The sequence below is a fragment of the Ammospiza nelsoni genome, chromosome 32, assembly GCF_027579445.1.
Source record: "Ammospiza nelsoni isolate bAmmNel1 chromosome 32, bAmmNel1.pri, whole genome shotgun sequence".
In the NCBI taxonomy this organism is placed as follows: domain Eukaryota; kingdom Metazoa; phylum Chordata; class Aves; order Passeriformes; family Passerellidae; genus Ammospiza; species Ammospiza nelsoni.
The window spans coordinates 1,106,757-1,134,108 of NC_080664.1; the positions used below are offsets into that span (position 1 = coordinate 1,106,757).

General features: G+C 46.3%; 1 protein-coding gene across 4 annotated transcripts in view; it reads left to right on the forward strand.

The window, feature by feature from the left end:
• The window catches only part of DIP2B (disco interacting protein 2 homolog B), a 62,100-nt gene that overhangs the window by 11,609 nt on the left and 23,139 nt on the right, over positions 1 to 27,352 (forward strand). For 2 of the 4 annotated variants that reach the window (XR_009420274.1, XM_059491215.1), the window contains exons 2-10: positions 15,199 to 15,270; positions 19,122 to 19,265; positions 19,519 to 19,644; positions 22,058 to 22,270; positions 24,519 to 24,662; positions 25,353 to 25,472; positions 26,067 to 26,264; positions 26,472 to 26,563; positions 26,881 to 26,991. Coding sequence is in view for 3 of the 4 variants with exons in the window: in XM_059491215.1 (XP_059347198.1) it covers positions 15,199 to 15,270; positions 19,122 to 19,265; positions 19,519 to 19,644; positions 22,058 to 22,270; positions 24,519 to 24,662; positions 25,353 to 25,472; positions 26,067 to 26,264; positions 26,472 to 26,563; positions 26,881 to 26,991 (1,220 nt within the window). In the remaining variant the exon portion in view is untranslated. Of the gene's footprint in view, positions 1 to 15,198; positions 15,271 to 19,121; positions 19,266 to 19,518; positions 19,645 to 21,795; positions 21,889 to 22,057; positions 22,271 to 24,518; positions 24,663 to 25,352; positions 25,473 to 26,066; positions 26,265 to 26,471; positions 26,564 to 26,880; positions 26,992 to 27,352 lie in introns of those variants that run through there. The other 2 variants (XM_059491216.1, XM_059491217.1) reach the window with 2 other exon arrangements.

A 27,352-nucleotide genomic window follows, 5' to 3' on the forward strand; every position in this document is an offset into this window, starting at 1 on the left:
CCTGTGCTCCCAGGGCAGGGCTGGTCAGGCTGCCTTGGCTCTGGGGTAGCTGCCTCTGGGATGTCCTGGTTTCTCCATGTGATAAATTCCTCATTCTCAGCTTGCTGCATGCAGAAATAAAAAGGAGAGACAAGCTCAAGTATCAAAATAAACGTCAATTTTAAACAAGTGCAACCAAGCAAATTAAAAATGGGCAAGATTTCATGTTGGGATCTTTACTGTTCCTTTTCCTCTGCATGAAAAGAAGATTTTGGAGTGATTTATGCCAGGCTTCTCAGCACTGTCTGTCAGTTGAGCGGTTGATTTTGACAAGCTGCACTTCTGGGCCAGGTTTTTTTTTGTTTTTTTTTTTTTTTTTCCTCCTTTTAGAGCTTTTAACATGAAATATTCAATCCTGCCCTGTGCACAGCACAACTGATTCAGGTATCACACTTCAGAGAGCTGTGACCACAGTGTTGGGTCGTGAGCACATCCTGCATTTGTGGCTTCTGTGTGGTTGTGTATTTTTGTGGAATTGGGGGCCACCTGCCTGTGACCTGGCAGTCCTAGGAGGAATTTTGTTGTGTCTTCTCCAGCAGAATTAGGGCTGGAGAAAACAGCTCTGCAGAGTTTCCTGGGTCCATCTGAGGCACTGCAGCCTGCAGGTGTTGTTATGGATGCTCAGACTATCTGTCACTGCAGGTCAGTGCTGTGTTCAGTAGGAAAATCTCAGCTGGGATTCTCCAAGGAATTAATTTTGTTTCTGCATTTTTTCTACAGTTCTGTGTTGTGCTTGTAGAATCCCAGTGCTAAAAAAGAAATAATCCTGTGCAAGCAATGTTGGAGAGAAGTGCTTGTTTTATTTCCCAAACATCATCATTTCTCTTGAGAGACTGTTACGTGTGGCATGAATTTTACTTCTGTGAAACACAGGGAGTCAGCAGAGAAGTCTTGGAGAACAAATTGGAGGGCAAGGATCCAACCCAGAGCTATGTCCACAGTCCTTCTCTTTCAGAGGTTTTTGCTTAATTGCAGATTTTCTATTTGGTTGTTAATCCTTTAGTTTCTCTTTCTTGGCAGAATATCCCATCTTAAATTATTACTGTCAACACGTCCTTAGCCCTTCCTGCCCCTCCACCCCCTAATTGTGAGTGCTGTCTGTGGTGCTTTGCTTTGCTGTAAAAGGCTGTGGTGTTTGCAGCTGAAAGCAAAGCCTGCTGTGAATTTCATATTTTATCCAAAAGACACAAGCAGCTCCCCATTAATATTATTACATTGACACCCTGGTTTTATAAACAGAGGAATGTTCTGTGGAATGGTTGTTATCCTGTGATTATGGCTCCATTAGGCACAGGAACAGATGGTTCCTGTCCAAGTACTTTTTATGTTGTCATTTCTAGCAGGAATAAAAGGGAATGTTGAATTTTCATCTCTTCAGTGGTGAGGCTGAAAAGGTCACATAGGCTGTGGTGGAGGAACTTGTATTAAAGTGAGGTTGAGAGACCAAGTAGGAGATGAAGTGGAATCATGGAATGGTTTTGGAAGGGGACTTAAAGCTCATCTCATTCCACCCTGCTGCCATGGACACCTTCCACTCTCCAAGGCCTGTCCAGACCGGCCTTGGACACTTCCAGGGGTGGGGAATGGTGTGGAATAGACTGGAGCAAGACAGAGCACGTGGCTGCTGGAATGGGCTGTAGGTCAGTGGAGCAAGGCCGCAATTAGGGTGATCCTCAGATGGGCAAACCACCAGGTTGTGTAGGATCTCCAGGATTGGAACAGATGGGGTCCTCAGATGGACAAACCACTGTGTTGTGTAGGATCTCCAGGTTTGGAAGAGATGAGGTCCTCAGATGGACAAACCACTGTGTTGTGTAGGATCTCCAGGTTGTGTAGGATCTCCAGGTTTGGAAGAGTTGGGGCCCTCAGATGGACAAACCACTGTGTTGTGTAGGATCTCCAGGTTTAGAACAGATGGGTCCTCAGATGGACAAACCACCAGGTTGTGTAGGATCTCCATGTTCTGTAGGATCTCCAGGTTTGGAGGAGGTGGAGCTCCTGCAGCGATGGAGAGGGAAGGGCCTGGAAGGTCCCTGCCTTCCTCAGCAGCCTGGACAGAGGTGGAATTAGGCCACAGATGTCCAGGAACTCTGCCAGGGTCCCATGAGGAGCTGAAGCAGCAGCTTTGCCCTGGGCACCCGTGTCCATCCGTGGCCTCCATCCTGCCTTTTCATCAGGGTGATGTGGAACTGAGCCCCTCAGGGTCCCCACAAATGACTGACAAGTCTGATTCCATACCCTCTGCAATTCGTACCTTGCTTTTTCAGGTCATGCGTTTGTTTTGTCTCTTTTTTTGTAGGTTTGGGGTTTTTTCTTGGATATTTTAGAGTTGTGTGTTAAATTCTGCTCTGTCCATGCCTAGAGAGAATTTAGCTGGCAGGATTTTTTCCTGTTGTGAGAACCAGAGAGTTCAAAGCTGGGATTCTCTTTTCAATGAGTAAGTTGGAGGATTTACCTGTCTTTTTGCATCATAATAAACCCAAGCTAATTCTGTGGAATTAAGTGCTAATGAGAAATAAGGCAATAAAGTTTAGTTTGTTATTGAAAGTAATTCTGCTTCCACCTTGGAGAGACAATGGCTATTGCTGAGAGAAACTGCACAGTCACCTTTGCTTGGAATTCAATGCAGAATGGAAAATTAAAATATGATCTCACTCTCATTAAAATTAAGTAATTGATTTCATCATTCAATTCCAAGATTTTTTAGGAGCTTTTGACAAATCTTTTCAGGTTGTTATTAAAACTTGAATATCCCAACCAGGGATCCTTAAATTGGAGGAAATGGGGGACGTTCTCTGTTAGGTAACAGAGAGGTAAGGGAGCATCTCAGGAAAATCCCCAAGTGAAAAATTCAGCCCTGAACTCCCAAATGCTGGGTCCTTCTCCTTCATGGAGATTCCAGCTCAGGAAATCTTTCATCTCTTGCTCTGGGCTACAGAGCTGGAGTGGTGGAGACTCTGGCTTTCGTGCTGGCTTCATCATTTTCAGAGTATGAATTTTTAATTTAGGCTTCTTAAGGCTTTTAGCAGATTTATCAGGCTGCTTCCTGTGGTGGTGTATGTGAGGACAACTGGAGAAAACATTTGGATTCGCTTACAGTATGGAAATAGGGTTTATTTGTTTTGATTTATTACTGAAATACTTTTAAGAAGCTCATCTTGTTCTGTGAGTAACTTCCCCATAATCCTAAGCAGAAAACAGAACCAGCAGTTCTTACTTTCCCAGTGCCAAGCAGTGTTTTGGTGACAGTGTCCAGCTTTTACTTGGTTAGGGCTGAAATCTGTTTATACTGCTATGTGGTTAGAAGTTTATATAAATATTTCATCATTTTGGACCCGTTTTTACAATAAGCTTGATCTTGGAGGGATTGCACCTTGTTAGTGCAAATACACCATGGAATTTTTGCCTGTTATAAGACATAAAATTCTTTTCCAAATTCATGATATTCTGGTCAAATGAACAGAGCAGGACATGAGGACAGGTCTGGTTGCCTTTCAGCACGTGAGAGCCCCTTTTGTTTGCGTTCTTTTAATTTTTGTCAAGTTGCTGACTGTGTGTTCTTAAATAATCCTGCTGATTTCTCCATACTTCCTTCCCTCTACGAGCGAGACATTTGAGAAATCAGTTTATTTAAATTGGAAGAGGAGATATTGCCCCCTGAGAGAGGCAGAGGGAGGAAAATTCTGTCAGAAGTAGCTGTGGATTTGGAGATGGCTGGTGAATAAGATCTTTTTTACTTTTAGGCCTGTTTATATTGGTTCAGGGTCCACTGGTGGCAGTGTGGAAGGGATATATGTCCTCCTAGTTTTGTGAAAATATGGTTTGACTGTGATAGAGAGAGAGAGAGAGAGAGAGATGGATGGATGGATGGATGGATAGATAGATAGATAGATAGATAGATAGATAGATAGATAGATAGATAGCAAGAAAATTCCATGTGAGAGGATGTTTGTGATTGGAACAACAGAAATATTGGGGTGATATTACAATATCCTGTGTAATAAGGGCAGTAAATTGACTGTGCCTTCTCTTTATGGTAAAAAGGTATTTTTTTCTATTTAAAAAGGCCATTTTGCAGCAAAAACTGGATGTCATTCATTTTAAAGAACTATTAATGTGCTTTATTAATTAGGCTATGCTGGGAGAAAAGTCTCTTCTCCCCTGCAGTGACTTTGGGGTGGGTTTGGGTTCTCTTTCCTCTGACTTTGGCTCGTTATTTTGATCTTCCACGCAGCTTAAAGGCTTTCACATGAGCAGGATCTCGCCACATCCTGCTCTGCAGCAGGAACAAAGCTCTGCTGGAGCAGACATTGACTCTGCCCAAGGAGCCCTGAACAGAAGTCACCCCTCTCGTGATCCCTCTTGCACAGAGCGTTGCAGCTGACAGGATAATGGGGTTTTTTAGGCCTGCTGGTGTCGTGCCAACAGGGTTTCCTCAGCAGTGCCATTCTTTAAGGAGCTGTGGATGCTGATGTAAACACGACTGAAGGCTTCACACAGCCCGGGCCGAGCGCAGGGCCTGGAATCTGCTGCTCATGCCATGCTGTGCAGGACATTTTTCTTCTGCTCTGTCTATTTAAATCTGCTTTCCCAGGCTCGTAGCCAGCTTGAATGGGTTGTTGTGCTGTTGGGTGCAGGAAAGCTGGCCTGGTGGCTGCTGTCCTGCTCCATGGGCAGCCCCCCATTCCCAGGGTACAGAATCCTCTTTGGGATGGGGGTGTGCAGAGCAGGTTTAATAAAACACCAAAAACAAGGGGTTTTAGTTCCCACTAGTCAGGCTTGAAGGGAATGAGGAGGAAAGCTGTGTGTGCTCCTGGAGCTGCTGCTGCTGCCTCTGTCAGGAACGCAGAGTTGGGAATTTGGTGGGAGTCTCCGCCAGTCAAATTACAGGTGTCGCACACTAATTGGAGGCTGGTAAAAGTTTAATAATTATATTGCTTTGCCTTTAAGTAGTGGGATCCTGCTCTGGTGACTAATCCTGTTTAATAGTGGCTGTCCTCGAGTGAGCACTTGGGAGTGCAGTGACTCGGGGCTCTGTTCCAGATTTCAGTGCTTTGGGAGAAAAAAATGTATTTTACTCTCTTGAGCAGCCACCACTTTGCTGCTTTTTCTATGGAATGGGAATAACATCCTTATGAATTCACCCTTGGTACTGGCTCCTAGGGAAAACCAGGGTGTGGGATATGTGTCTCACCTCTTGATTTTTGAAAGATTCATTCTTGTGTTTATTCACTGTGCTTGGTTGGTTCTGTTTTTCAGTTGGGTTTTGTTTGAGGAGGGATCTTCTAAGTGGAAGTGCCTCCATCAAGTTCTCTTTCTTTGTTTCATCATGCATAATCATCGACCTCATTGCTGTGACTTGGAATAGCACTATCCCATCTGGAAATACATAATTACTGTGCAGGGTGAGGTGCCAACTGGGTTAGGTTCTGTGCTGTGTTTAAGGGCAGGTTGGAGTTGCTGAATACTTGGTATGAGCAGCTGTGTTTGATCACCAGATAGGGCAGTAATTGCTCGTAATTTCTTTCTTCTCTCCTTCTTGCATCTTATTCAAGAATCCAGGATTTATTTAGGAAAAGTGAATTTTCAATTCCAGCTGGAGTGAAGCAGGCTGTGTGTCCAAACTGCTTTTTGGCTTTTTGGTATGGTTGGACAAGGTGTTGCTGTGGAGTCAGGATGGGAGGAGTCACCAGCAAGGAATCCCTGTGGCACTTGGCTTGTGTTAAAAATTGAAGCCAAAAGAATTATTAAATATTGACCCCTGAATGCCAAGAAAAGGTGGCTGACAGGAGTCACACACAGGATTAAAACCCACGGTGACTTCTGTTTTAATCTCTTTGGGTGCCAGCATGGTTTTGTCTTTGTTTTAATTCCTGGGCTAAAACCAGGCTTGATTTGGAAAATCATTTGTCCGCACTTGTCTATCCTTTGTAAAAGTGCAGACTGCCAGAACAGGCAGAGTTTGTGTGTAATCTCTTGTTGGGCTGGACAGGCAACTCCTGGCAGAGTGTTATCAGCATTCAAACAATTCAGTGTGTACCTGGAGGGTGACAGTGCTCTACCTGCCTGAATCAAGTGCTGAATCACAGGGCTGTCACAGTTTAGTCATTTCCTGGGGAACTTTGCTTTTCAGTCTGGTGGGAGAGAGCGAGCTCTGCGCTTGCATTGAGGATTGAATACTTGGGAATTTCTGTGAGCAGGAGGTTAGTCAGCAAAAAGAATTATTCAGGGCAGAATCCCTTCAGCTGGGTTATTCAATGCTCTGGGAGTTGTCTTGCTTTACTCAGCTCAGCTTGGGGACGTGTGTGACACTGGCTGTGTCCCCTCCTGCAGATTGTTCTGGTGCTGGGACCCTGCAGTGCTCCTGCCTGTCCACTCACATGGTTCTCACTGACTGCTTATTAAAAATAGATGAAAACATTTATCCTGAACAGATTTTGTAAAATCCTGCTTGTGACAAAGCCTTGGGTTTGTTGCCTTCAGAAGGGAAAATGCATTTTCCCCTGATGACAAGTTGTAGCTATTTCAAGGATTTTTAGTTTTTATCCCTAGGATGGGGTTGCATGCAAGATTTTTTATTTGTACATGGGATTCAACTGTTTATGTGCATGTGCTGCACATAAATTTTATGGGCAGCATAACATTTATATGGCTGCACTTCACAATAGAATATCTCATATAAAGTTGACTTTGGTGATTTAATTTTGTAGGTGTTGGAGGCAGTTGAGCAGAGCTTGTTTCCTGTTATCAGGGCTAACACAATTAACTGATGGAGCTGAAGGTTTTAAGAGTTTATCTTCAAGAGTCTTTAGAGCCTTTTAAAAAATATTTTGCCTTTTGGAAAGGTAGATGTTAGCTGTGCATTGGCAGCATGATTTGGGTGGCTGATCACAGAGTCACAGAATCACTGAGGCTGGAAAAGCCCTCTGAGGTCATCAGATGCAGCCTGTGACTGATCCCCACCCAGAGCACTCAGTGCCACTCCTGTCATTTTTTGGATACTTCAGGGATGGGGACTCCACTCCTCCCTGAGCAGCCCCTTTCAGTGTTTCACTGCCCTTTGCATGGAGAAATTCCTCCTTGTGCGCAAGGGCGTTGTGCATCCCCTTGTCCCAGCTGAGGATCTGAAAGGCAAAGTCTTTCTGGCTCTTTAGTTCTTCTGTAGAGGTGAAGAAGAGGTTTTCTGACCAATGTACCTGAGGAAATCCTTTAAATAAACTTTTCTGGAGATACCAGGACATGGTGATGCTGCGTGAGCCACTCACAGTCACGGTGAGCACATTCTCATATCTGCTGGGAGAGAAGAATCAGCCAGAGCCCAGTTACACCCGTGAGAGGCTCTTTTATTCCCAGTCCTAGCTCCCAAAGCCCCTGAGAACTCATTTTGCTCACCCTGGGTAGTGCTGTATTCATCAGAAATGCCCGTGATGAGTTCCCAGATGTGTCTTTGTGTGGGAGAGATTGAGCTGGTGACGCCTCCTCGTCACTGCTGTCCCCAGCCCAGGTGTACAGAGGGGACTGAGCCCTGTCCTCAGCTCACCCACTTGGTGATGCATCACATATGGCCTGGAAGATTACAGCTGGAAATACACAGCCCAGACGGGTGAGCCGAGGACACTGGGGCTGCTGCAGCTCGGAAATGCTGCTGGAAGATAAAGACATTCTTCAGTATAGTTTCAGGAGTTGGATTTACTGCTTAAAGTTAAAACAACAACAACAAAAAAACCCCTTAAGGTTTGTGGCACCAAGAATGACCTGGGGAGAAGAGCACCTTGTGACCTGGAATGACCCAGGCCTTGAACACAGAAACCTCATCTCGAATGGAATTCTTTTGAAATAATAAATGTTGAGATTAAAATAGTTTTAATTTGGTAAAACAACCCTCCTAAGCCTTTAGAAAAGGCTTTTGGAAGTGTAGAACAGAGCCCCCACAGTGCTGCAGCCAAGTCGGCTTGTTCTGTGTGTGTAAATTAATCTGGAGCTGATCTGTCTGTGAAACTTTTAACACCGAAGCTGGAGCAGTTTAATGCTTGTGCCCAACAAACACAGCTTTGTGAGCCCTGCTGGGTTTTCAGTGCCCTATTCATGCTCCTAGTGGGAACACAATGGTGCTGTTAAAGGGAAACCAGGGAGCCCAAACCTCTGCTGGTTGTTTGGTGACAAGAACAGTGAGTAAGGTGTTGTTTCTCTCCAGAAATCAGAGTTTTACTGGAAGACTGTTAGTTCATAGACCTTGCTAAGAAGGAAACCTGATATACAGCTTCACCCAGAGGAAGGAGGAGGGAATCTTTGAAGCTGCATCATCATTTGGCCTCAAACAGAACGAGGCAGTTGTCTAAACTTGTTTCAAATGTAGTTTTTGTGCTGCAGTTATAGCTAAGAGTGGTAGGAGGAGTTTAAGGCCATTGCACAGTCTATTTGAGCACACAGCCTTAGAAAAAAAAAAGGTTTAAATGTTGTTTTTAGGCTTGCTGAAGCCTGAAATTGAGGATGTCTCCGTATTAACCCTTGGTAAAACCATTGGGGATAGTGTGGGATGGCTAGAAGTTGCCAGTTCTTCAGGAAAATCACAGGAACCCAGACTGGCTTGAGTTGGAAGGGAACTTAAAGCCCATCCAGTGTCACTCCCTGCTATGGGCAGGGACCCCTTTCCACCATTCCAGGTGGCTCCAAGCCCCCTCCAGCCTGGCTTTGTTCACTTGCAGGGATGGAGCTGCCACAGCTCCTCTGGGCAAGCTGTGCCAGGCCGTCCCCACCCTCACAGGGAGGAATTTCTTCTTTAAGAAAGGTGGGAACAGCTCTCAGTACATAAGTGAGTGATGACAGCATTCCTTACTAAGTGCTGGCCTGATGTTGTGCCCATTTTTTGCCCAGGCCACGAGTGCACTTAGTCCTCACTTTGGATTTCAGTCACACTTGAAAGGCCTTATCTGGAGGTGACTGCAGCAAAAGAACATTCTGGACTTTCAGCAGCACTTCTGGTCTTCGTTGCCTCGATGTTGGTACTCCAGGCTCAAGCCCTGCAGACCCAGGCTCTGTTTTTAGCTCTTTCAGAGCATGTTTGAGGTGATAAAACCACAGGGAAATGTTGCCTGTCCTGGGCCTGGACATCAGTAGAGGAGTAGGCAGGAAAGGCCAAGTCCCCAGGTCATTTACAGAGGTGAGACCTGAAATCCAGATGAATCAGTGATAATGGAATAATTTAATTATTTTTTTTTACAATCTTGTTGTCATGTTTGCTTTCAGTAGAATAGCTCTCTGTGTTTTGGGGCTAATAGAAGAACCAGAAGCACCACCAGGATTCCCTGGTAGCACAAACTGCTGGAAACATCAACAGATTATTTTTTTAAAGCATACAAACATTTTTTAAATGCACACAAACTGCTTTCCAATTGGAATCTTTTCCTTGCTGCAGCCCAGTGTTTGGAGGCTTTGTTGGGGAGATGCTGTGCCCTACGTGATCATTTTCCTTAATTTCTCCACTGTAGTAATTATGGTTTTGTTAGACAGTAAATGATTCAGTGTTCTCATTGCATGGGGGAAGGGGAGCAGGGATGTTGAAAGAGGAGCATTGTCTGAGCTAGCAGGATTAGCGGGTGTTACCACCTTGCACTGATTGAGCACCACTGGTTAGAACAGATCATCAGCGCTAATTGCTGAAAAGCAGCCTGGCGTCAGCGGCCGGGTGGGGAGCGAGACTCCCGGGGCTTCTCCGGGGCAGGGTTTGAATGCAGGTGCGACATCCAGGCTGCCCGGGTGTGACATCCAGGCTGCCCAGGTGTGATATCCAGGCTGCCCAGGTGCGACATCCAGGCTGTTCGGGTGTGACATCCAGGCTGCCCGGGTGCGACATCCAGGCTGCCCGGGTGTGACATCCAGGCTGCCCAGGTGCGACATCCAGGCTGCCCGGGTGTGACATCCAGGCTGCCCGGGTGCGACATCCAGGCTGTTCGGGTGTGACATCCAGGCTGCCCGGGTGTGACATCCAGGCTGCCCGGGTGTGATATCCAGGCTGCCCAGGTGCGACATCCAGGCTGCCCAGGTGCGACATCCAGGCTGCCCAGGTGCGACATCCAGGCTGCCCGGTGCGACATCCAGGCTGCCCAGGTGTGACATCCAGGCTGCCCGGGTGTGATATCCAGGCTGCCCAGGTGTGACATCCAGGCTGCCCAGGTGTGACATCCAGGCTGCCCAGGTGTGATATCCAGGCTGCCCAGGTGCGACATCCAGGCTGCCCAGGTGTGACATCCAGGCTGCCCAGGTGTGATATCCAGGCTGTTCGGGTGTGATATCCAGGCTGCCCGGGTGTGATATCCAGGCTGCCCAGGTGTGATATCCAGGCTGCCCAGGTGCGACATCCAGGCTGCCCGGGTGTGATATCCAGGCTGCCCAGGTGCGACATCCAGGCTGCCCAGGTGCGACATCCAGGCTGCCCAGGTGCGACATCCAGGCTGCCCGGGTGTCCTTCCCTGGGCACTGCATTGCACGCTCATCCTTTCCCTTGCAAGCTCATCCTTTCCCTTGCAGTCCCAACCATCACAACATTCCAGCTAGATTTGTGCAATGAGGATCAATTCTATATTTTCTCCCAAGAAATTAGGAGAACAGTTAGGAGAACCAGATGATGATTGTGGTGGTGGTGCTGGGGTTTTTTACACCTGCACTGGTTACCTGGGGAATTTGAAGATGTCGCTGCACCGGAGCTGTGGCTGCAGCAGGGGTGGCAGGAAGGAAGAGGAGCCTCTTCCTCCAGCACAGCAGCAGCTCAGCTCCCTCTCATCTCTCCTCTAAAACCCCTAAAGCTGCTTCCCTTTGAGCAGAACCCCATTTCCTGGGCAGGGCCTCAGCCTGGGGAGGCTGAGCCTCAGCTCGCTGCGGATATGGATAAATGCAGAGTGAACGGAACAGAAATGGGTGGTGGCTGGGAGGGAGCCAGGAGAGTCTCAACACTGTTGGTGTTTTAATTTCTTCCTTGGGAATGAACAAGCACCATTTTATAGCCAAATTATCAGCTCTCATTTGTGTTGCTGGTGTTTCTCTGTGGTGCCCTGTCTTGTATCTGCCTGGAGAGGGGTTGTGGTTCTCAGGGTGGGTTTTGAGCTCTCTGGGAGAATTCAGCACCCCAGATGTCACAGAGTGTTTTATTTATAGAAGGGGTTAATGATTGACCAGGTTTATGTCAGAGGAGTGAATGGTTCCAGAGTTTGCAGCCCTTTTGTCCTGGTGCTCTTCCTGTGGCTGTAATTTATGATATTCCATAAGGAAGTCCATGTTTGTGTCCAGATCTCACCATTTCCATTTCCTGTAGATTAGCAGAAAAGGAATAGGCTGAAAGAAAACTCCCTTCGCGATTCTTTTGTGTCTTTGTCAGTGGATTGGTACCAAATTTGGACTCTGCATGACCAGAAAAGAGGTTTTATTCAATAATCTCATTCCACCTGTGCCGTGTGTCACAGGCACACTCGTTCCCAAGGCTGGCTGTGCCAATTTGGTTGTGACAGTTGTGGTTGCAGTATTCAAATCATCACATCCATGAGGTGACCACACCTGCACCCATGCCTGCACATGAGGTTTCACCCAGGAGGACAATCCCTGTGTCTTGCTGGAGCTTTATTTCAGGTAATTGTGGTTTGGGTCACCTGCATGGATGGTGCTCCAGAAAAACTCAGATTTTTCTCCTTCCCCAAACCTTTCAGTCCCTGCTGCCCAGTTCCACTTCAGTAGGGCTGGTCTCAAAATTGAGACTTTACATTTTCAAATCCTGTGCAGGTGTTTGAGACTGTCAATTTGTCAAAATAATGTTTGATCTATTTTTTTATGTTATAACAACATAAAAATTCAGATGGAATTGGAAATTCAGCACTAGGAAGACAGAGAGGAAGTGCCAGGGAGTCCCAGAAATCTATCAGCTTTATTATATTTATTGCTTGAATATTTCTTCTTGGAACTTCCCTGCTTTTGCCAAATAGCATTAGGCTTTATTTTTTATTGGCTTATGCTCAGAGAATCCTTTTTACAACAATTATATCAATCATGTGCCCCACGTGGCAGTTGAGGTTGCAGGTGGTGTTGTGGCCTGAGTTAGCTTCTTGTTTCTCAGGAGGATCTCACCTTGGCTTCAGATTTCCAAATCAATCCTGGGAAACCATACTGCTTCCATTCCAGTGTGAATGGGTTTGTTTTATTGGTGGGATATTAGTGTGGAACAAGTAATTAGAGAGAATTCTCTGCTTCCCAGCATGTGAAACAGAATGGGGTGCTGGTACTACCTAAAGTTCTGGTATTTGTTCATAATGAACTTGCATTATTTGTATGTGTTGTATTCCTTATTAATTCCACCAATTTTCTGTGGCAAATGTTTCATTATATGTAATGTGTAACCACCAATGTGAAGAGTACAATTAAATCCTGTGGAGAAATTAATCACAGAAAAACAAGCTCTGAACCAACCTGTGGGTTGGCTTGTAAGGAGAAATCCCTCCCCTTTGTGTGTACCTGTGCTGTCCTGCAGTGCCCATGCCCTGGATGCCTCCCAAATGGACATTGCCAGAGCCCAAAGGGTCACCTTGTCCTGAGGGCCACCAGGGCCAGTGTCACTGGCCAGCTGAGGATGGGGATGGTCACACTCTGCTCTGGGCTGGGGTGGCCTCACTCCAGCGTTTCAAAATCATCTGAATGTGTTGGAGAGGGTCCAAAGCAGGGTCAGAGGATTGGGGAGGGTCTGAGGAGGGCTCTGGGTCTGTTCAGCTGGACAAGAGACTGAGGGGAGACTCCTTGGGGGCTGCAGCTTCATCCCGAGGGGCAGCTCCCATCTCTGCTCCCTGTGACCAGGGACAGGACACCAGGGAACCACTGCAGCTCTGCCAGGGCAGGGAAATCAGGAGAGGATTCTTGTGCCAGAGGGTGCTGGGCACTGCCCAGGCTGCCCAGGGAATGGGCACAGCCCTGAGGCTGCCAGAGCTGCAGGAGCTGCTCCAGGCATGCCCAGGGTGGGATTGTTGGGGTGTCTGTGCAGGGCCAGGAGATGCACTGGATGAACCTTGGGGTCTCTTCCAGCTCAGGACACTCCACAATTCTCTGAAAACTGCCTCTGGAAGTGGAGGCCAAGCTGGCGGGTGTTGAGGCCCCTGCAGTCTCTCAGCACACAGTCCTTGGGCACACAGGAGCTCAGCTGGACGTGTCCCTGTCCCTGCACGTCCCTGAGTGTCACCTGAGCTCTGCACTGCAGCCAGGCACTGAATTACTGCTTTGCTTGGCGTTTCAGTGCATCGTGGACATTCTCCCTTTCAGCTGCTGGATTTGTTTGGGCTTGTTGGGCCCTGACTCAAACATAGTGTTGGAGGAGTGAGATAAAATTCTGTGTGCAGATGCACACCCTGCCCTGAGCAGCACGAGTCAGAGAAGGATGGAATCATGGAATGGTTTGGGTTGGAAAAGCTCATCCTGTTCCACCCCCTGCCTTGGCAGGGACACTTTCCACTATCCCAGGTTGCTCCAAGCCCTGCCAGCCTGGCCTTGGACACTTGCAGAGATTGGGCATCCCCAGCTTCTCTGGGCACCCTGTGCCTCAGCACCCTCACAGGGAGGAGTTTCTCCCCAATATCTTATCTAAACCTCTGTCAGTCTGAAGGCACCGAGTCCCACCCCAGCTCTGGAGTGCTGGTCTCAGAGTCTGAAGTGCCTCTGGCATTTGAGGAGTGGAGTCCATTCCCTTTCCAGGCATTCCACAAATCACCTTTGGAACCAAACTGGGCACTTAGCTGGAATGTTTTAGCAGACATTGGTGGAGTTGGGAGGCTTAGAGCCTGAAGCCTGTAATCCCCTTTTGTGCTGTGGAGGGGACTGGCAGGAGGGTCCTGTTCAGGGCAAACCCCACAGCCAGATCTGCTCTGGGGCTGAGGCTGCTCCCTCTCCTTTTGGGCTCACAGCAAAGAAAACATCCTGTTTGTGCTCCCTCACTTCTTGTCATCGTGTAACTGTGGCTTGATTTTAGCTTGATAGCAAATAATTCTGTTTTCTTAGTGCTGTGTGTTTGATGGCTCCCCATTTCTGGGAGATGGGAGGTTGTGAGTATGGCAGGCTCTGTGAAGAGGCTTGAAACGCTGCAGGGCTGTTTGTTTTAATCCTTCCAAGGTTCCAGTCTTTCTTGTGGTTCTGATGTAATGTGAGAAATTAAAACAAAAGGCAGCAGCCAGATGGTGCATCTCCAGGATCAGACAGATTAGTTTTTTAAAAGAGGGAAAAGTTTACAAATGCTTATTCTGGTCTCTAGAGTAATCACTCTAATAATAATCACTCCAGAGGGGATTCTCCCCCTCTGCTCAGCCCACCTGGATCTTTCTGTCCAGTTTTGGGGCCCCCGCAATCAGAAGGATGTGGAGCTGTTGGAGCAGGTCCAGAGGAGAACACGAGGTTGATAAAAAGGGACTGGAGCACCTGCCTTATGGAGACAGCTGGGAGAGTTGGGAACCTTCAGCATGGAGAAGAGAAGGTGGTGTGGAGACTTCACAGCTCCTTCCAGTGTCTGAAAGGGCCACAGGGAAGCTGGAAAAGGAGAATTCACCAGCAACTGCAGTGACAGGACTGGGGGAATGGGTTCACACTGAAAGAGGGGAAGTTTATTTGACATATATGGAAGAAATTCCTCCCTGTGAGGGTGGTGATTCCCTGGCACCTGGATCATGTCCACCCTTGCCTCAGTTTGTGGAGATCCCCTAAGCAGCTGCTGCAGTGGACTCACTTTGTTTGCTGTTTGATTAGTTGAAGATGAGGCTGAGTTTGCACTTCCCCTTCACCCTTTGGGTTGGGAATTATCCCACTTTGTTCACATAAGTTGTTTTTTGTGGTTACAGAAGATTTTCATGCACTCCCAGTTTCCCTTTTTAGTTTTTCACTGCTTTGATATTCCGTTTAGATAGCTGCTGTGATCCAAGTTATTGCATTTAAATTGTGGATAGTGTAGGTCTCTGATCCCAAGGGAAACTGCAGAAGTTCTGTAATATGGAGCTTTGAAATCTTAATGTGCTCGGATTTATTGAGTTTCAGGTTTTCTTCAGCTGTGTTCAGGTGAAACCTTAATGGCACAGAAAAAAAAAGCAGGCAGACCTCAAATTGCAAAATTCCAATGTGATTAAATGAGGTTTTTTTGTTTGTTTTTAGGGGACATCACACAGAAGGGGTATGAGAAGAAGAGAGCAAAGCTGCTGGCTCCGTATGTTCCACAAACCCAAGGTAGGTCCTTGTTTTGGCTGGAATCACCTCCCACTCCCGTGGCTCCTCAAGGGCTCTGGATCAATCATGAAGGTCCTCAAGAACCATTCTGGAAACATTCTCCAAAATATCTGTGCTCTGTCCTTTTTAGTGCCTTGTTGGAGGAACATTAGCATTTTTATAATTTGTTTCTTTATTTTGCCAGAGTAGCTGAAGTCACCTCCTTTGGGTCCAATTTCCTTTGGTTCAGAGATCCAGAGCAGCTCAGCTGGTTGTATGTGGGATAATTACATTTAATTGTAAACTGAAGGACGTGGCTGAATGTGTGTCTAATCATTATTTTGGGGCTTACGTGGAATAATTGTTACTGATATCCTGAGATGTTCAGCCATTAAAAACTGATGTGTCTGCTTCTGATTTCAGGCAGTGACTGGCTATGACAGAGAGTCCTGAATGGACCTACTGGAATTTACTGAGCCTGGTCTACTGCCAAAAAAACATTGATAAAGAGTAAAAGCTCAAAGTGCATTTATTGCCCATCAACACCACGGGACCGGAGGAAAATGACAGCAGCTCCCTTCAGGCACTTGATGGGGGAAATAAAGTTGTCATGTGGCAACTTCCTGACTCTCCCACCCCAAACCACTGCCCAGTTCCTGCTCTCTAGGTCGTTCTCAGGTTGGATTTGGTTGTTTATTGATCTCAAGGTGGGGCTTTTTGAGGTTGGGTTTTTTACAGTGTGTTCTGTCTGAGCTGAAGGGAGCAAGGCAAGCAAAAATGTAATTTAGCCTTCAAAATGGAGATTTTGTTGCAAACAGCTCTCCAAGTGCTGAGGGCTCCCTGGAGCAGGATGTGATGAGAATCTCAGAGACTTGGTTCCTGCCTATTTATCAAATCTATTTCTGTTACTTAAAGAAACCAAAAACTAATATCCACATGACTAATCCGTCTTGATAAGTAGGTATTTGTTGAGCAGGTTTTACAGTCCTCAGGCTAGCATTTGTGCCAGTGGAGATCTCGAGCCTGAGGAGGAAATGGGCAATCCTTGGGTAGTTCAGGAACTCTTGGCAGCCCTGCTTTTGTCCTGAGTATTCTGGAGTCTGAAGATGATACAATCCTGGCCCCAGCCCTGGCACTGTGCACGTTTGATTTGTCTCAGAAAATGTTTAATTAGGAGGGGGAAAAGAGTGTTTGGCAAGGCTGGGCTGTGCTCTGTTAATTGTGAGAGCTGCCAGTGGAGCTGAGGTCCAGGCAGAAGGATGAGGGAGGTCACCAATTAACCCAGAGGTTTGATTGCCCTTCCGGCCCAGCTCTGCAGCTTTTTATCCATCTCACACCCAGCTGCCCCAGTGTCTGGGAATCTCCTGTTGTAAAATCCCCGTGGAAGTCATGCGTGAGGGATTCAGAATCAGGTCACCTTGGTAATGAGAAGAAAATTCATTTAGTCCGCAACAGCAACAACAACAAAACAACAACAAAATACTTAGTGCTGGCTGGCATTTCGTGCCATTTCTGTGAGCCCTGGGCTGGTGTTGGCTGATGGAGTGTCTCCATTCCATGGATGTGAAATGAGAGGAAGGGAGGGGGGTGACATGTCAGGGCATGTCAGCAGGATCATTTAGGAGATTCTCCATTCACATGGCCTCAGGAGTTAAGGCAGCACTGTTAATTACCTAAAGATGCATTTTTTCCTGGTGCAGTATCCATTAAGGTCCATCTAGCTGCTAACTCCTAAAGTCTCTGCAATCTGCAGATCCCAAAATATGAAGTCCCTAATTCCAGGCAGTTCTCCATGATAAGGGTCAGCAGCAAGCACAGCAAATGAAGCCCATGGAGTTGGATCAGGTGTCCCTGGGTTCTGGGAGAGTGTTCAGGCTGCCCTGGAAACCCTGCAGGCTCAAGTTGGTTATTTCCATGTTTTTATGGGTATGTAGCTTGAAATAAAACATCTTCAAGGAATAGCCAGTCCAGCCCCAGCACTGCTGCTCCATTCTGTTTGCAGACAGTGGAGTTACAGGTTTGCAGCTGCTCCCTTGTGCATGTGGCACTTGTTCTCCTTGTTATTCATGCAAACATTTATCCTTGTTGATCTTCTAATGGTTCAGCCTCTGAATCTCTAAATCGTTGGCCCTTCACCAAAACACAGGGATCACAAAGCAGTCAATTCTCATTAGAAGCTAAAGACAGTCAACAAATCCATGGCATCCTTCAAAGCCAATCTAAAAGAATTCATTTTTCATCTCTCTGTCATATTTGTCATGTTTCTGCCAGCAGAAAGTGCAGCTGTAGCAGGATTATTCTGAAGGGAGCTCTAAATAAATCACCTGTCACCTGCCAGGCTTGCCTTGTGCTGCTTTGTTGTGTAACCATCAGTGATTTACACTCTTTCCTCCTCTGTGTCTGAACGCTTTGTGAGGCCACTGGAACATGTTATTATGTCAGAGCAAAATATTGAAACAAAGAGCTTGTTCTCTGTGTGTCATGTCACTTAGAGCCACCTCTGATCCCTTCCTAACTGGAATGTCATGTTTGCCCTGTGATGCCCCACGGAGAGATGAGAGGCTTTTACAAGACTTACGAAAGAGAACTGAATATGAATTTAATAATTCATTTTAAATACTGTTAAATCTGCTGCTGACATCTAGTGGGTGCCTGACTTTGTAAATACTCGAGTGATCAGAAAACATGAAGCTTTTCTGTTTGGTCTGTGAAGTCGTGTTGGTTTTGGATCAAAATAAAACTGGGCTGAGTTTGGTGAAGGCAATAAATGCTACAAAGATGTTAAACTGGTTATCAAGATGAGGAATTTAAAAAAAAGTCTTTCTACAAGAGGGATACTGAGGGGCTGGGATATGGGCACAGAGATGGGGAAGGGGCTGGGGAACTCCTGAGGGAGGTGGGGGGGCTCAGCCTGGAGAAAAGGAGGCTCAGGGGGGAATTTTCACTCACACAGGAGGATGGGTCAGGGGGTTTGGGTTGGACATCAGCAGGAATTTCCCCATGGAAAGGAAGATCAGGAATTGGAGCTGCCAAGGCAGGTTTGGAGTGCCCATCCCTGGAGGTGTCCAAGGAAGGGCTGCAGGTGGCACTCAGAGCTCTGGGCTGGTGACAGGGTGGGGATGGAGCACAGTTGGACTCAATGGTCTTGAAGCTTTTCCAGCCTGAAGAATTGTGCAATCCTGTGGAGATTCCTGCAGCTAGCTCAGGGTGATTTGCTGTTATTGTCAGTCCCTGAGCTCCAAGCGTTCACCTGAAGTTGTTTACCCAACCCCACACACCTCAAAAGTGGTGTGACTGGATTGGAAGCTCAGGATTTGTGGTTTCCTCTCCATTTCTCTGGTCCTTTGGTAGTTTGTGAGAATTCCAAAGCAGCACATACAGATGACACAGTTGCTCTTGGTTTTGCATGACTCCAGGTGACAGCCTGGAGGAAATTACAGCTGGGTGACCTCTGGGTTGTAGTTTTCAAAACTTCCCTCTGACACACAGATTCATTTTAGAATTGAACCTCCAGTAGCAACAATTCCAATTTGCTCTTTCTGAATTATGTAAAATTATACTGCTTATCAGATTATCTATTTTCCTTCCTGTTTTAACGGGATAAACAAACTTTTCCTGGATGAAAAGCCACGCACTGGACATGCTGAAAGCCAGAACCAGACAACTGGAGATCTCCTTGGGTTTGTGGTTAGTGGGAACAGCAAAGGCTCTTTCTGCTGGTTTATTATTGTTTTTTTTTCCAGTCAATAACAAGCTGCTCACTGGGACACTGAGTGACAAACCAGCTTTGTGACATCCACAGCCCTGTCATGGGAGAAGGGAAGAGTGTGGTCCAAAAAATCTCCTTTTCTTTCCCTCTCCCTGTTTTCCAGGGGTTGATCCAGCAGTACAGAAGGAATCCAAACCTCAGATGCCCGTTCCATCTGCAGCTCCAGCCTCAGCATCATCCTCCTCATCCTCATCCAAATTCCACCGAGCTCGCTCAGGGGGAGCCAGAGATGAACGTTACCGATCTGGTAAGGGAAGGGACAGGAGTTCCCTGGGTGGAACTTCACTTTTGTTCATATTTCTTGTGACCTGAAGGTGCCCTTGGATCACAGGCCCAGAGGGGATGTTTTACCTCACTAAAACGTGAAGCCAGTTAACTGCACTGTACATGGAGCTCAGAGCTGTGCACTGACCCAGCGCAGGGTTTGAAAACTAAAAAAACTGCAGTGCTGAGGCATCCCCTTGGTGCTGTGCTGGTGCTGAGGCACTTCCCTCTCGCAGACATCCACACGGAGGCGGTCCAGGCGGCGCTGGCCAAGCACAAGGAGCAGAAGATGGCCCTGCCCATGCCCACCAAGCGCCGCTCCACCTTCGTCCAGTCCCCAGCAGACGCCTGCACGCCCCCAGGTGAGGCTCTGTGCCATATAGCTAAAAACCTTCTTTAAAAGAATTAAATAGATATTTATTTTAATTTATTTTAAATTATTTATTTATTTTAAATTATTTATTTATTTTTATTTATTTTAAAATATTTCTTTATTTTAATTTATTTTAAATTATCAATTTATTTTAACTTATTTTAAATTATTTATTTTAAAATATTTATTTTTTATTTATTTAGAAATATTTATTCATTTTTACACATTTAAAACGCCTATATTTTTATTTAAATGTAAATAAAATTTAAATTTTATTTCTATTTAAAATATATATTTATTATTTTTATCTTGTTATTTACTAATTATTTTATTATAAATAAAATAATTATAAACATTATAATTACATTTCTATATAATTATAATATATTTATAAAATCGTAACTTAAGCCTACTGCCTCACTTAAGTAAAACTAACAGCAAGGCTGTTAAGTTCCCATGTAAAAAAATGATAAAAATCAATGCACATAACAATCTATTCTTGTTAAAAAGACCAGTTTGCACCTATAAAGAAGGAAATTCTACCCGTAAGAATCCTTAAAGAAAATATGCAAACATCTGTGGAAAGAAAAAGCCTTAACACATACACACATACACACCAACCAATAAATTGAGTAGCAAAAAAGTTACTGGCCAATTAAACCAAATAACTTTAAAAACTATATAAAAATAGGCTGTAGCATTAAAAATTCAACTTTTCTGCATTAAAAAGCCCTCGAATTCTATTACACCAAGGCTGTGCTGGGCTGTCCAGGGATGCACCTTCCAAACCCAGGGGCTGCAGTGCTCCCTCCCAGTGTTGCAGCTCTTCAGGGGGTCTGTCAGTCCTCTCTCAGCCTGGGAAGTGACCTCTCTTCCAGGAGTTCTTGAAGAACCACGTGGTGGGATCCTGGGGATGTCCTGGGTGTCCTTGGATGGTCCTTGTGGGTCCAGCCTTGGATCTTGGATGGTCCTTGTGGGTCCAGCTCGGGGTGTTCCATGGTTCTGTGGTTCAAAGTGGCCGGAGGATAATTCACATCTTGATTCTGATGGATAATTCACATCTTGATTTCACGAATGGTCAATGCTCAGCACACAAGAGGAAGGTTTGCAGTGATGTTCGTTTCTGGGCACGGCCCTCAGAGGGGTCTGGTGGGATTCCAGACTTGCAGGACTTGTCTCAGCCCTGCCATGTGCTGGCTGCAGCAGAATCCCTGGTGACACAGGGTCTGTCACGATGCATGTGCAGCAGAGATCAATAACCCTCTGTTTTCCAGCAGCTGGATGCACTGGTGACAAACGAGTCCGTGTGGTTTTTGGCAGTGATTTCTATGTTGTGTCTCATTGTGCAGAAGCATCGCAGCCATTTGGATTGACAAAGTCATCCAAAATGTTATGAATCCACATCTCCTGGTGAATTCATAGCTCTGAAACTGCTCTGCTGGGCCACGTCACTCCTCCTCCTCCTCCTCCTCCTCCTCCTGATTTCCTGTTTTATCACATTTCCTTTTTCCCTTCCTTTCCCGGGGGGCTGATGCATGTTCCTGGTGTCTGCTTGGGTCTCAGCTCTGTGCTCACTTGTCCAGGACTGCAGCACATCCTGTGCTGGGGGAGTCACACCAGTTGAGGTCAGCACTCAAGCATGGCTGGAGTCAGCCTTTGCCTCAGCTCCTCACTCTGTTCCACTCTGACAAGTGATAGAACATGATTTAGTACTTTGATTTACCACTCCAGTGCAGGCAGAAAATCACTTTGAGTGCACCTGAATTTTAGGCCAAAGCCACCTGCGTGTTTGTGTTTAGCACTGTACAACTCAACATCTCAAGAACTGAGTGCTTGCTTCATGGTAATTAAATAATTAGTTCACAGTTTTGGGGCAGCCGAGCTATCTGTGCTCTGGGACACACAGGAAGCAGTTCCTTGCTGTAGATTTCTGTTTTGTTTTGGGGTTGGGCTTTTTGTTTGTTTTCTGCAATTGAAAGGGCCCCATTTAGAGCCCAGACAAAAGCATTTTCTGCTGTGGCCTTGGCACAGTTGTTTCCTGCGTTTTCTTGGTTCCTGGCACTTTGCAGTTTGACAACGACCCAGACCCTTCACTTTCCAGTTCAGAATGACCAGAGTTAGGCAAAACAGCATCTGTTACTATGGAATGTGAACAGAAAAGCAATGAGAGTTAAGTTCTAGGCTTGGAGACCCCAGGGGAAGGATGTTGTCTGAGGAGGTGAATCAAACAGGGGTGAGTGTGTTCCCACCAACAATTCTGCTGCTTTAACCTCTGGTTTGGCCAATGTGGAAAACAGATCTTCCCGTGAAAGCCTGTGCTGTTGATATGTGATTGGAAAGAGCATGTTCAGTGCCATGTGCTTTTCCCTAAGCAGCTAGATTTTCTTTCTGCTTCCACACAGACACGTCTTCCGCCTCCGAGGACGAGGGCTCGCTCAGGCGCCAAGCTGCTCTCTCTGCTGCATTGCACCAGAGCTTACAGAATGCTGAGTCTTGGATCAACCGATCTGTTCAGGGGTCATCCACATCCTCATCAGCATCCTCTACACTTTCCCATGGAGAAGGCAAAGGGACCAGTGGGTCACTAGCTGATGTATTTGCCAATACTCGAATAGGTAGGAGCTGGCTACCAACAGAACAATCGCTTCGATTGTGCAGACTGTGTTGATAAAGGTGGAGTTGTCCCTTGCAGAAGGGAAATTCAGAGCAAGAGTTTAGCTGGTGTTGATGGAACTTGCTAGGATTGGTTGGAGTTGCACCTTCATGTTGTTGTTTTCCTGAAGAATTTCAGAGGATTGAGGTGGTTGTAAAAGGGAGAGTGGGGAGCAGGAGCTTCTGGAAGCAGGGAAGACTCCAGGGACAGTGTGGACAGAGCAGGAGGCACAACTCTGTGTCCTGTGTTGCTTTATGTCTCCAGCTCTTGGGAGCTCCCGTGGGTACAGAGCTGCCCAGTGCAAGTGGCATTTTCATCTGTGTCCTGGCGAATCCCTCAGGGGTGTCTGTGCCTGTGGAGTGGGGAAATGCTGTGTTTGACATCCTCATTTTGCTCTGAGCCCCCATGGTTTATTGTTTGTGTTAGATCAGGAAAGAAAAAGAACCAAATCCAGCTCTGTGTGTGAACAAATGAGCCTGCCATTAAAAAACAGGGTCAGAGGAGTAAAGCTTTAGCCCAGCTCTTCGTGGCTGTCTGAGGAATAACCAGAGCATCCAGGTACTGAGGAGATGGAGCAAAATCTACAGATCTGGATACCCCGGGCTCAGTTTTCTGAGGCTCTGAGGTGCTCCTTGCTGCTGATGCTTCTGTATGAAATGGCCAAGTTTGTTTTTGCTCTGTGTATGTTTGTCCTTTTTAGCTGCTGGTGAGGAAATTCCTGCACCGTAGGACATTGTCTGTATTTCATGTGCTCTCTGCTTCTGCTTAACTGGGTTGGGGCAAGCAGTGCTTAGAAGTGCTGGTGATTTTATCTTTCACTTATTTATCTTTTTATTGCTGTTATTTTTGTTTGTTTATTTGCTGGGATGCAAATTGTTTCCTGAAATGGAAAACTGAGGAGATTGCCCATAAAATGTAGTCAATATAATTAATGTCTTTGAAGCAGAGAGGCTGTTTTTAATTGGAGCATGCAGAAGGCCACATTACCTTTTGCAATGAATTAAGGTAACACAGCTTTTTACCTCCAGAATATCTACTGTCTAATCTAATTAGTGTCTCATGCAAAATAGAAGCTTTGAATCTTTGTCAGGTTCTGTTTGCCACATTCATCCCTTGTTAACACCTGGTTTAAATGAATAGAGCTCTCACACACACAATTCTGTACATCTGTCTCTCTTGAGAGCAATAAAAAGTCCTGCAGATGTTTGGATTGTACAAATCCACGTCCTTTCCAGTGATTTTAGAAATTCAGTGCATGAGAAATATCCCTTGCCACTGTGTCTCCTAAGGGATGCAGAAATGAGTTATTTTTTCTCCTTAGAAAAAGGGAAATCGACACAGAATCAATCACAAAACCCTGTGAGTGGGAATTATTTGGGATTTGACTTCAGACTATCTGTAAAACCCAACCCATAGTTTCAGATTGTTGGTTTTTCCTTTGTAAGCAACAGCTGCTGGTGCTGTTAAGCCAGAATAGAATATTCTTGCCCTATCAGATGACTGAACCTGCTGGGTTGTGTAAAGAAACCCCACATTTGCAAAATCCCTTATTTAAGAGACAGTTCACAGGAGAATTCCTGCAGGGTGCAGTTGCAGCCTTGGCTGAGAGGCAGGACAGTGTCTTGCAACTTGGAGCAGAAGTAAGACCCAGCTCACACCATTCATTGGATTTACTCTGTGGCTGCTGGACAAGCTCTGTAAGCACCCAGCTGGAAGGGATTGAAACCCAACACGATTTTTGCTGATCTGCTTTGGTCAAATTCCCACATGTTTTGTTTTCAAAAGCCCTCACTCACAAAAAAAAAGCTAAATAGTAGAATTCTAGCAAGAGAGATCAGTGCATAGGTGAGGGAGGGATTTGTTCTGGACTTTGGATGTTTCAGAGCTCATGTGAATCACAAACTCTTAAAAAATTATTTATTTTTTTTTACAGTACTGAATGTCAAGAGATTGAGCTTCAAGGTTAGAAACCAAGAACAGGAATTCTGTTTTGCTGAAGCGCTTTCCTGAAATGGATAAAATCTTGTGGTTTTTGGTTTCCAGAGCAGATGCTGTGCCTCTCCTAGAGCTGCTGAACCTTTAGGAATCAGTGTGTTTAGCTTTAATGAGGTTCCCATACATCCAACCATTCAATCCTTAGGATTATTGGGAACAGGTGACTGACACTGTGTTAATAAAAGGTGTATTTAGCAGCTTTCTTCTTTTTCTAGAAAGTTTCTCAGTCCCTCCAGATGTCACAGCAACTACCTCCACGCCCTCACCACGGCCAGCAGCCATCGACCTCCCTCCCTCTGGGATTGTGAAGGGGATGCACAAGGGATCCAACCGCTCCAGTCTCATGGACACTGCAGATGGTACGGAGCCCTTGGGGCACCCAGGGGTGCCAGCAGGGTCCAGAGAGGCCTCAAATCACATCAGTTGTTCTCCCAGCCCTGGGTGATCTCACAGAATCACTCTGACAGAAGAGACCTTCAAATCATCGAGTGCAGCCCAGCCCCAACATCTCAGCTAAACCCTGGCCCCCAGTGCCACATCCAGGCTTTGTTAAACACACCCAGGGATGGTGACTCCACCACCTCCCTGGGCAGCCATTCCAGAACTTTATCATTTTTCTGTAAAAACTTTTCCCTAATATCCAACCTGTATTTCTCTTGGTGCAGCTTGAGGTTGTGTGCTCTGGTTGTGTCAGTGCTGCCTGGAGAAAGAGCCCAACCCCACCTGAGCAAAGCCACCTTTCGGGGAGTTGTACAGAGTGATGAGGCCACCCCTGAGTCTCCTTTTCTCCAGGCTAAACACCCCCAGCTCCCTCAGTCATTCCTGAGTTGTTATCTCATTTAAGCTCTTCACAAAATCAGAATGGTTTTTAGTGTTGGCATTACGGTGTTACTGTGCTGCAGTTGTGGTGTTGGCATTCTGGAGGGATTTCCTCATGGATGGGGTGGTCAGGCTTGGGAAGTGCCCAGGGACGTGGTGGAGCCCCAAACCCCTGGAGCTGAGTGGGAAGGACTGGATGTGGCACTCATTGCTCTGGTCTTTCCCTCCAGGTGTTCCTGTGAGCAGCAGAGTCTCCACAAAAATTCAGCAGTTGCTGAACACCTTGAAAAGGCCTAAAAGACCACCCCTGAAAGAGTTCTTTGTGGATGATTTTGAAGAAATTGTGGAAGGTAATAGCACAAATAGTGATTTTATGCACATTTGTTACAACTGGGTACTCTGGGAGCTGAGCTCTTTTTGTGTTGTTCTCAAGGTTGGCTCAAATTCACTGTTTGCAGCAGCCTCCATGAGAAGTCTGACACAAAACCAGTATTTGAAGTTATTCACTGTTCTACTGAGCTTAGGGGGACCTCCTCAACACTAAACTTCTTAAAAAATTATTTAAATAGATTTTAAACCCCTTTCATTTACTACTTTAATTAATTTCCCAAAGGATTGTCCTCACTGGTGATTTTATTCCAGCATTATTTTGTAAGGTTTTCTTTTCTGCAGTTCTGTGTTCCTTTCCTTACTGATGTGTTGAACACCTTTGAACAACATCCTGTGAGAAACCTCAGTTCATGATCTCTTGTTCTGTGCAAGACTTCCCAGGAAAAGGGATGGAATGGGTTTTTAAATGCTTTTCCTCACTCCTTTAGGTTTATTTTCAGCTTATTTCAAGCTGAGCTGTCAGGTGACGAATGAGCAAGGACGGGGAATATTATTTTACTTGGATTATATTAGAAATACCAACAGATTCTGGAAATAACATTGAATTTTCTCAGTTCCCCAGCCCGACCCCAACCAGCCCAAGCCCGAGGGCCGCCAGATGACCCCGGTGAAGGGGGAGCCCCTGGGAGTGGTCTGTAATTGGCCTCCTGCCTTGGAAGCAGCTCTGCAGCGCTGGGGAACCACTCAGGCCAAGTGTCCCTGCCTGACAGCCCTGGATGTGACAGGAAAACCAGTTTATACCCTCACATATGGTGAGTTGAGCCTCCCCTGCTCAGCTGCTGCCAGAGAGCAGCGGTGGGGAGAGCACAGGGCTCACAGGGCTTGTGAAAACCTTCCTGGTCTTTGCCAGGGTCGTGGACAGAGCAGTGGAAGTGTAGGTAATAAAAAAGCCAAGGTGGGAGCTGTTCTCTTGTCTGCTTGATGCAGAGCTCTGCAAGTCTCTGTTCTCTGCCTTGCAGGCAAACTGTGGAGCAGAAGTCTCAAGCTGGCCTACACCCTGCTTAATAAACTGGGGACCAAAAACGAACCTGTGTTAAAACCTGGAGACAGGGTAAGGACTTTGGGACTCTCTGGAGTAAAACCAGGGCTTTAGGGGCTGGAACTTTCCACTGACACCATAGTGAGACTCTGACCCCAGGACAAGGCTGTTTGGGGCAGAAATTGGTGTGATTTTTCAGGGGTCCTGGCCCCTCTGTGAGCAGCTTCTTGTGTCTTGGCTCTATGTGAACCTTCACATGCCTGGGCACTGAGCTCCTCACAGGCACATTTCACACATTCTGTGTGAGGAAGAGTGTGAAACAACACCAAATTTTCCTAGCTTCAGTCACTCTAGATGTGGATTTTGAAATGTTAACTTGTGGCTTGCAGGTAGCCCTGGTGTATCCCAACAACGACCCCGTGATGTTCATGGTGGCATTTTATGGCTGTCTCCTGGCTGAAGTGATCCCAGTGCCTATAGAGGTACCTCTTACCAGAAAGGTAACGTTGATGGAACTTGGAGCAGTGATTGGGATGGAAACTAAGTCAGGCCAGAGCCTCTGACAGCATTTCACAGCCTGCAGCTGCTGCCTGAGCAGCTCTGTACCAACAAGGACTTTTGGGAGCTTGGATTGGCTTTTAAAAATGGAAAAACATATTGATCAGAGCTGTGCTGAGCAGCTGGAGATGGTCAATTCTCCTAAATGATGCAGTCTTCACTTCCTTACTGCAAGTAATTTATACAGAACAGATTAGAGTGTGGATCTCCCCCTGGCTGATGGGAGAGGGCTCAGTCCAGCCTTGCTGAGCTCTGCCGGGTTCTGATTTTGCTGGACATGGAGGTGCTCAGTGCTCCTGAAGA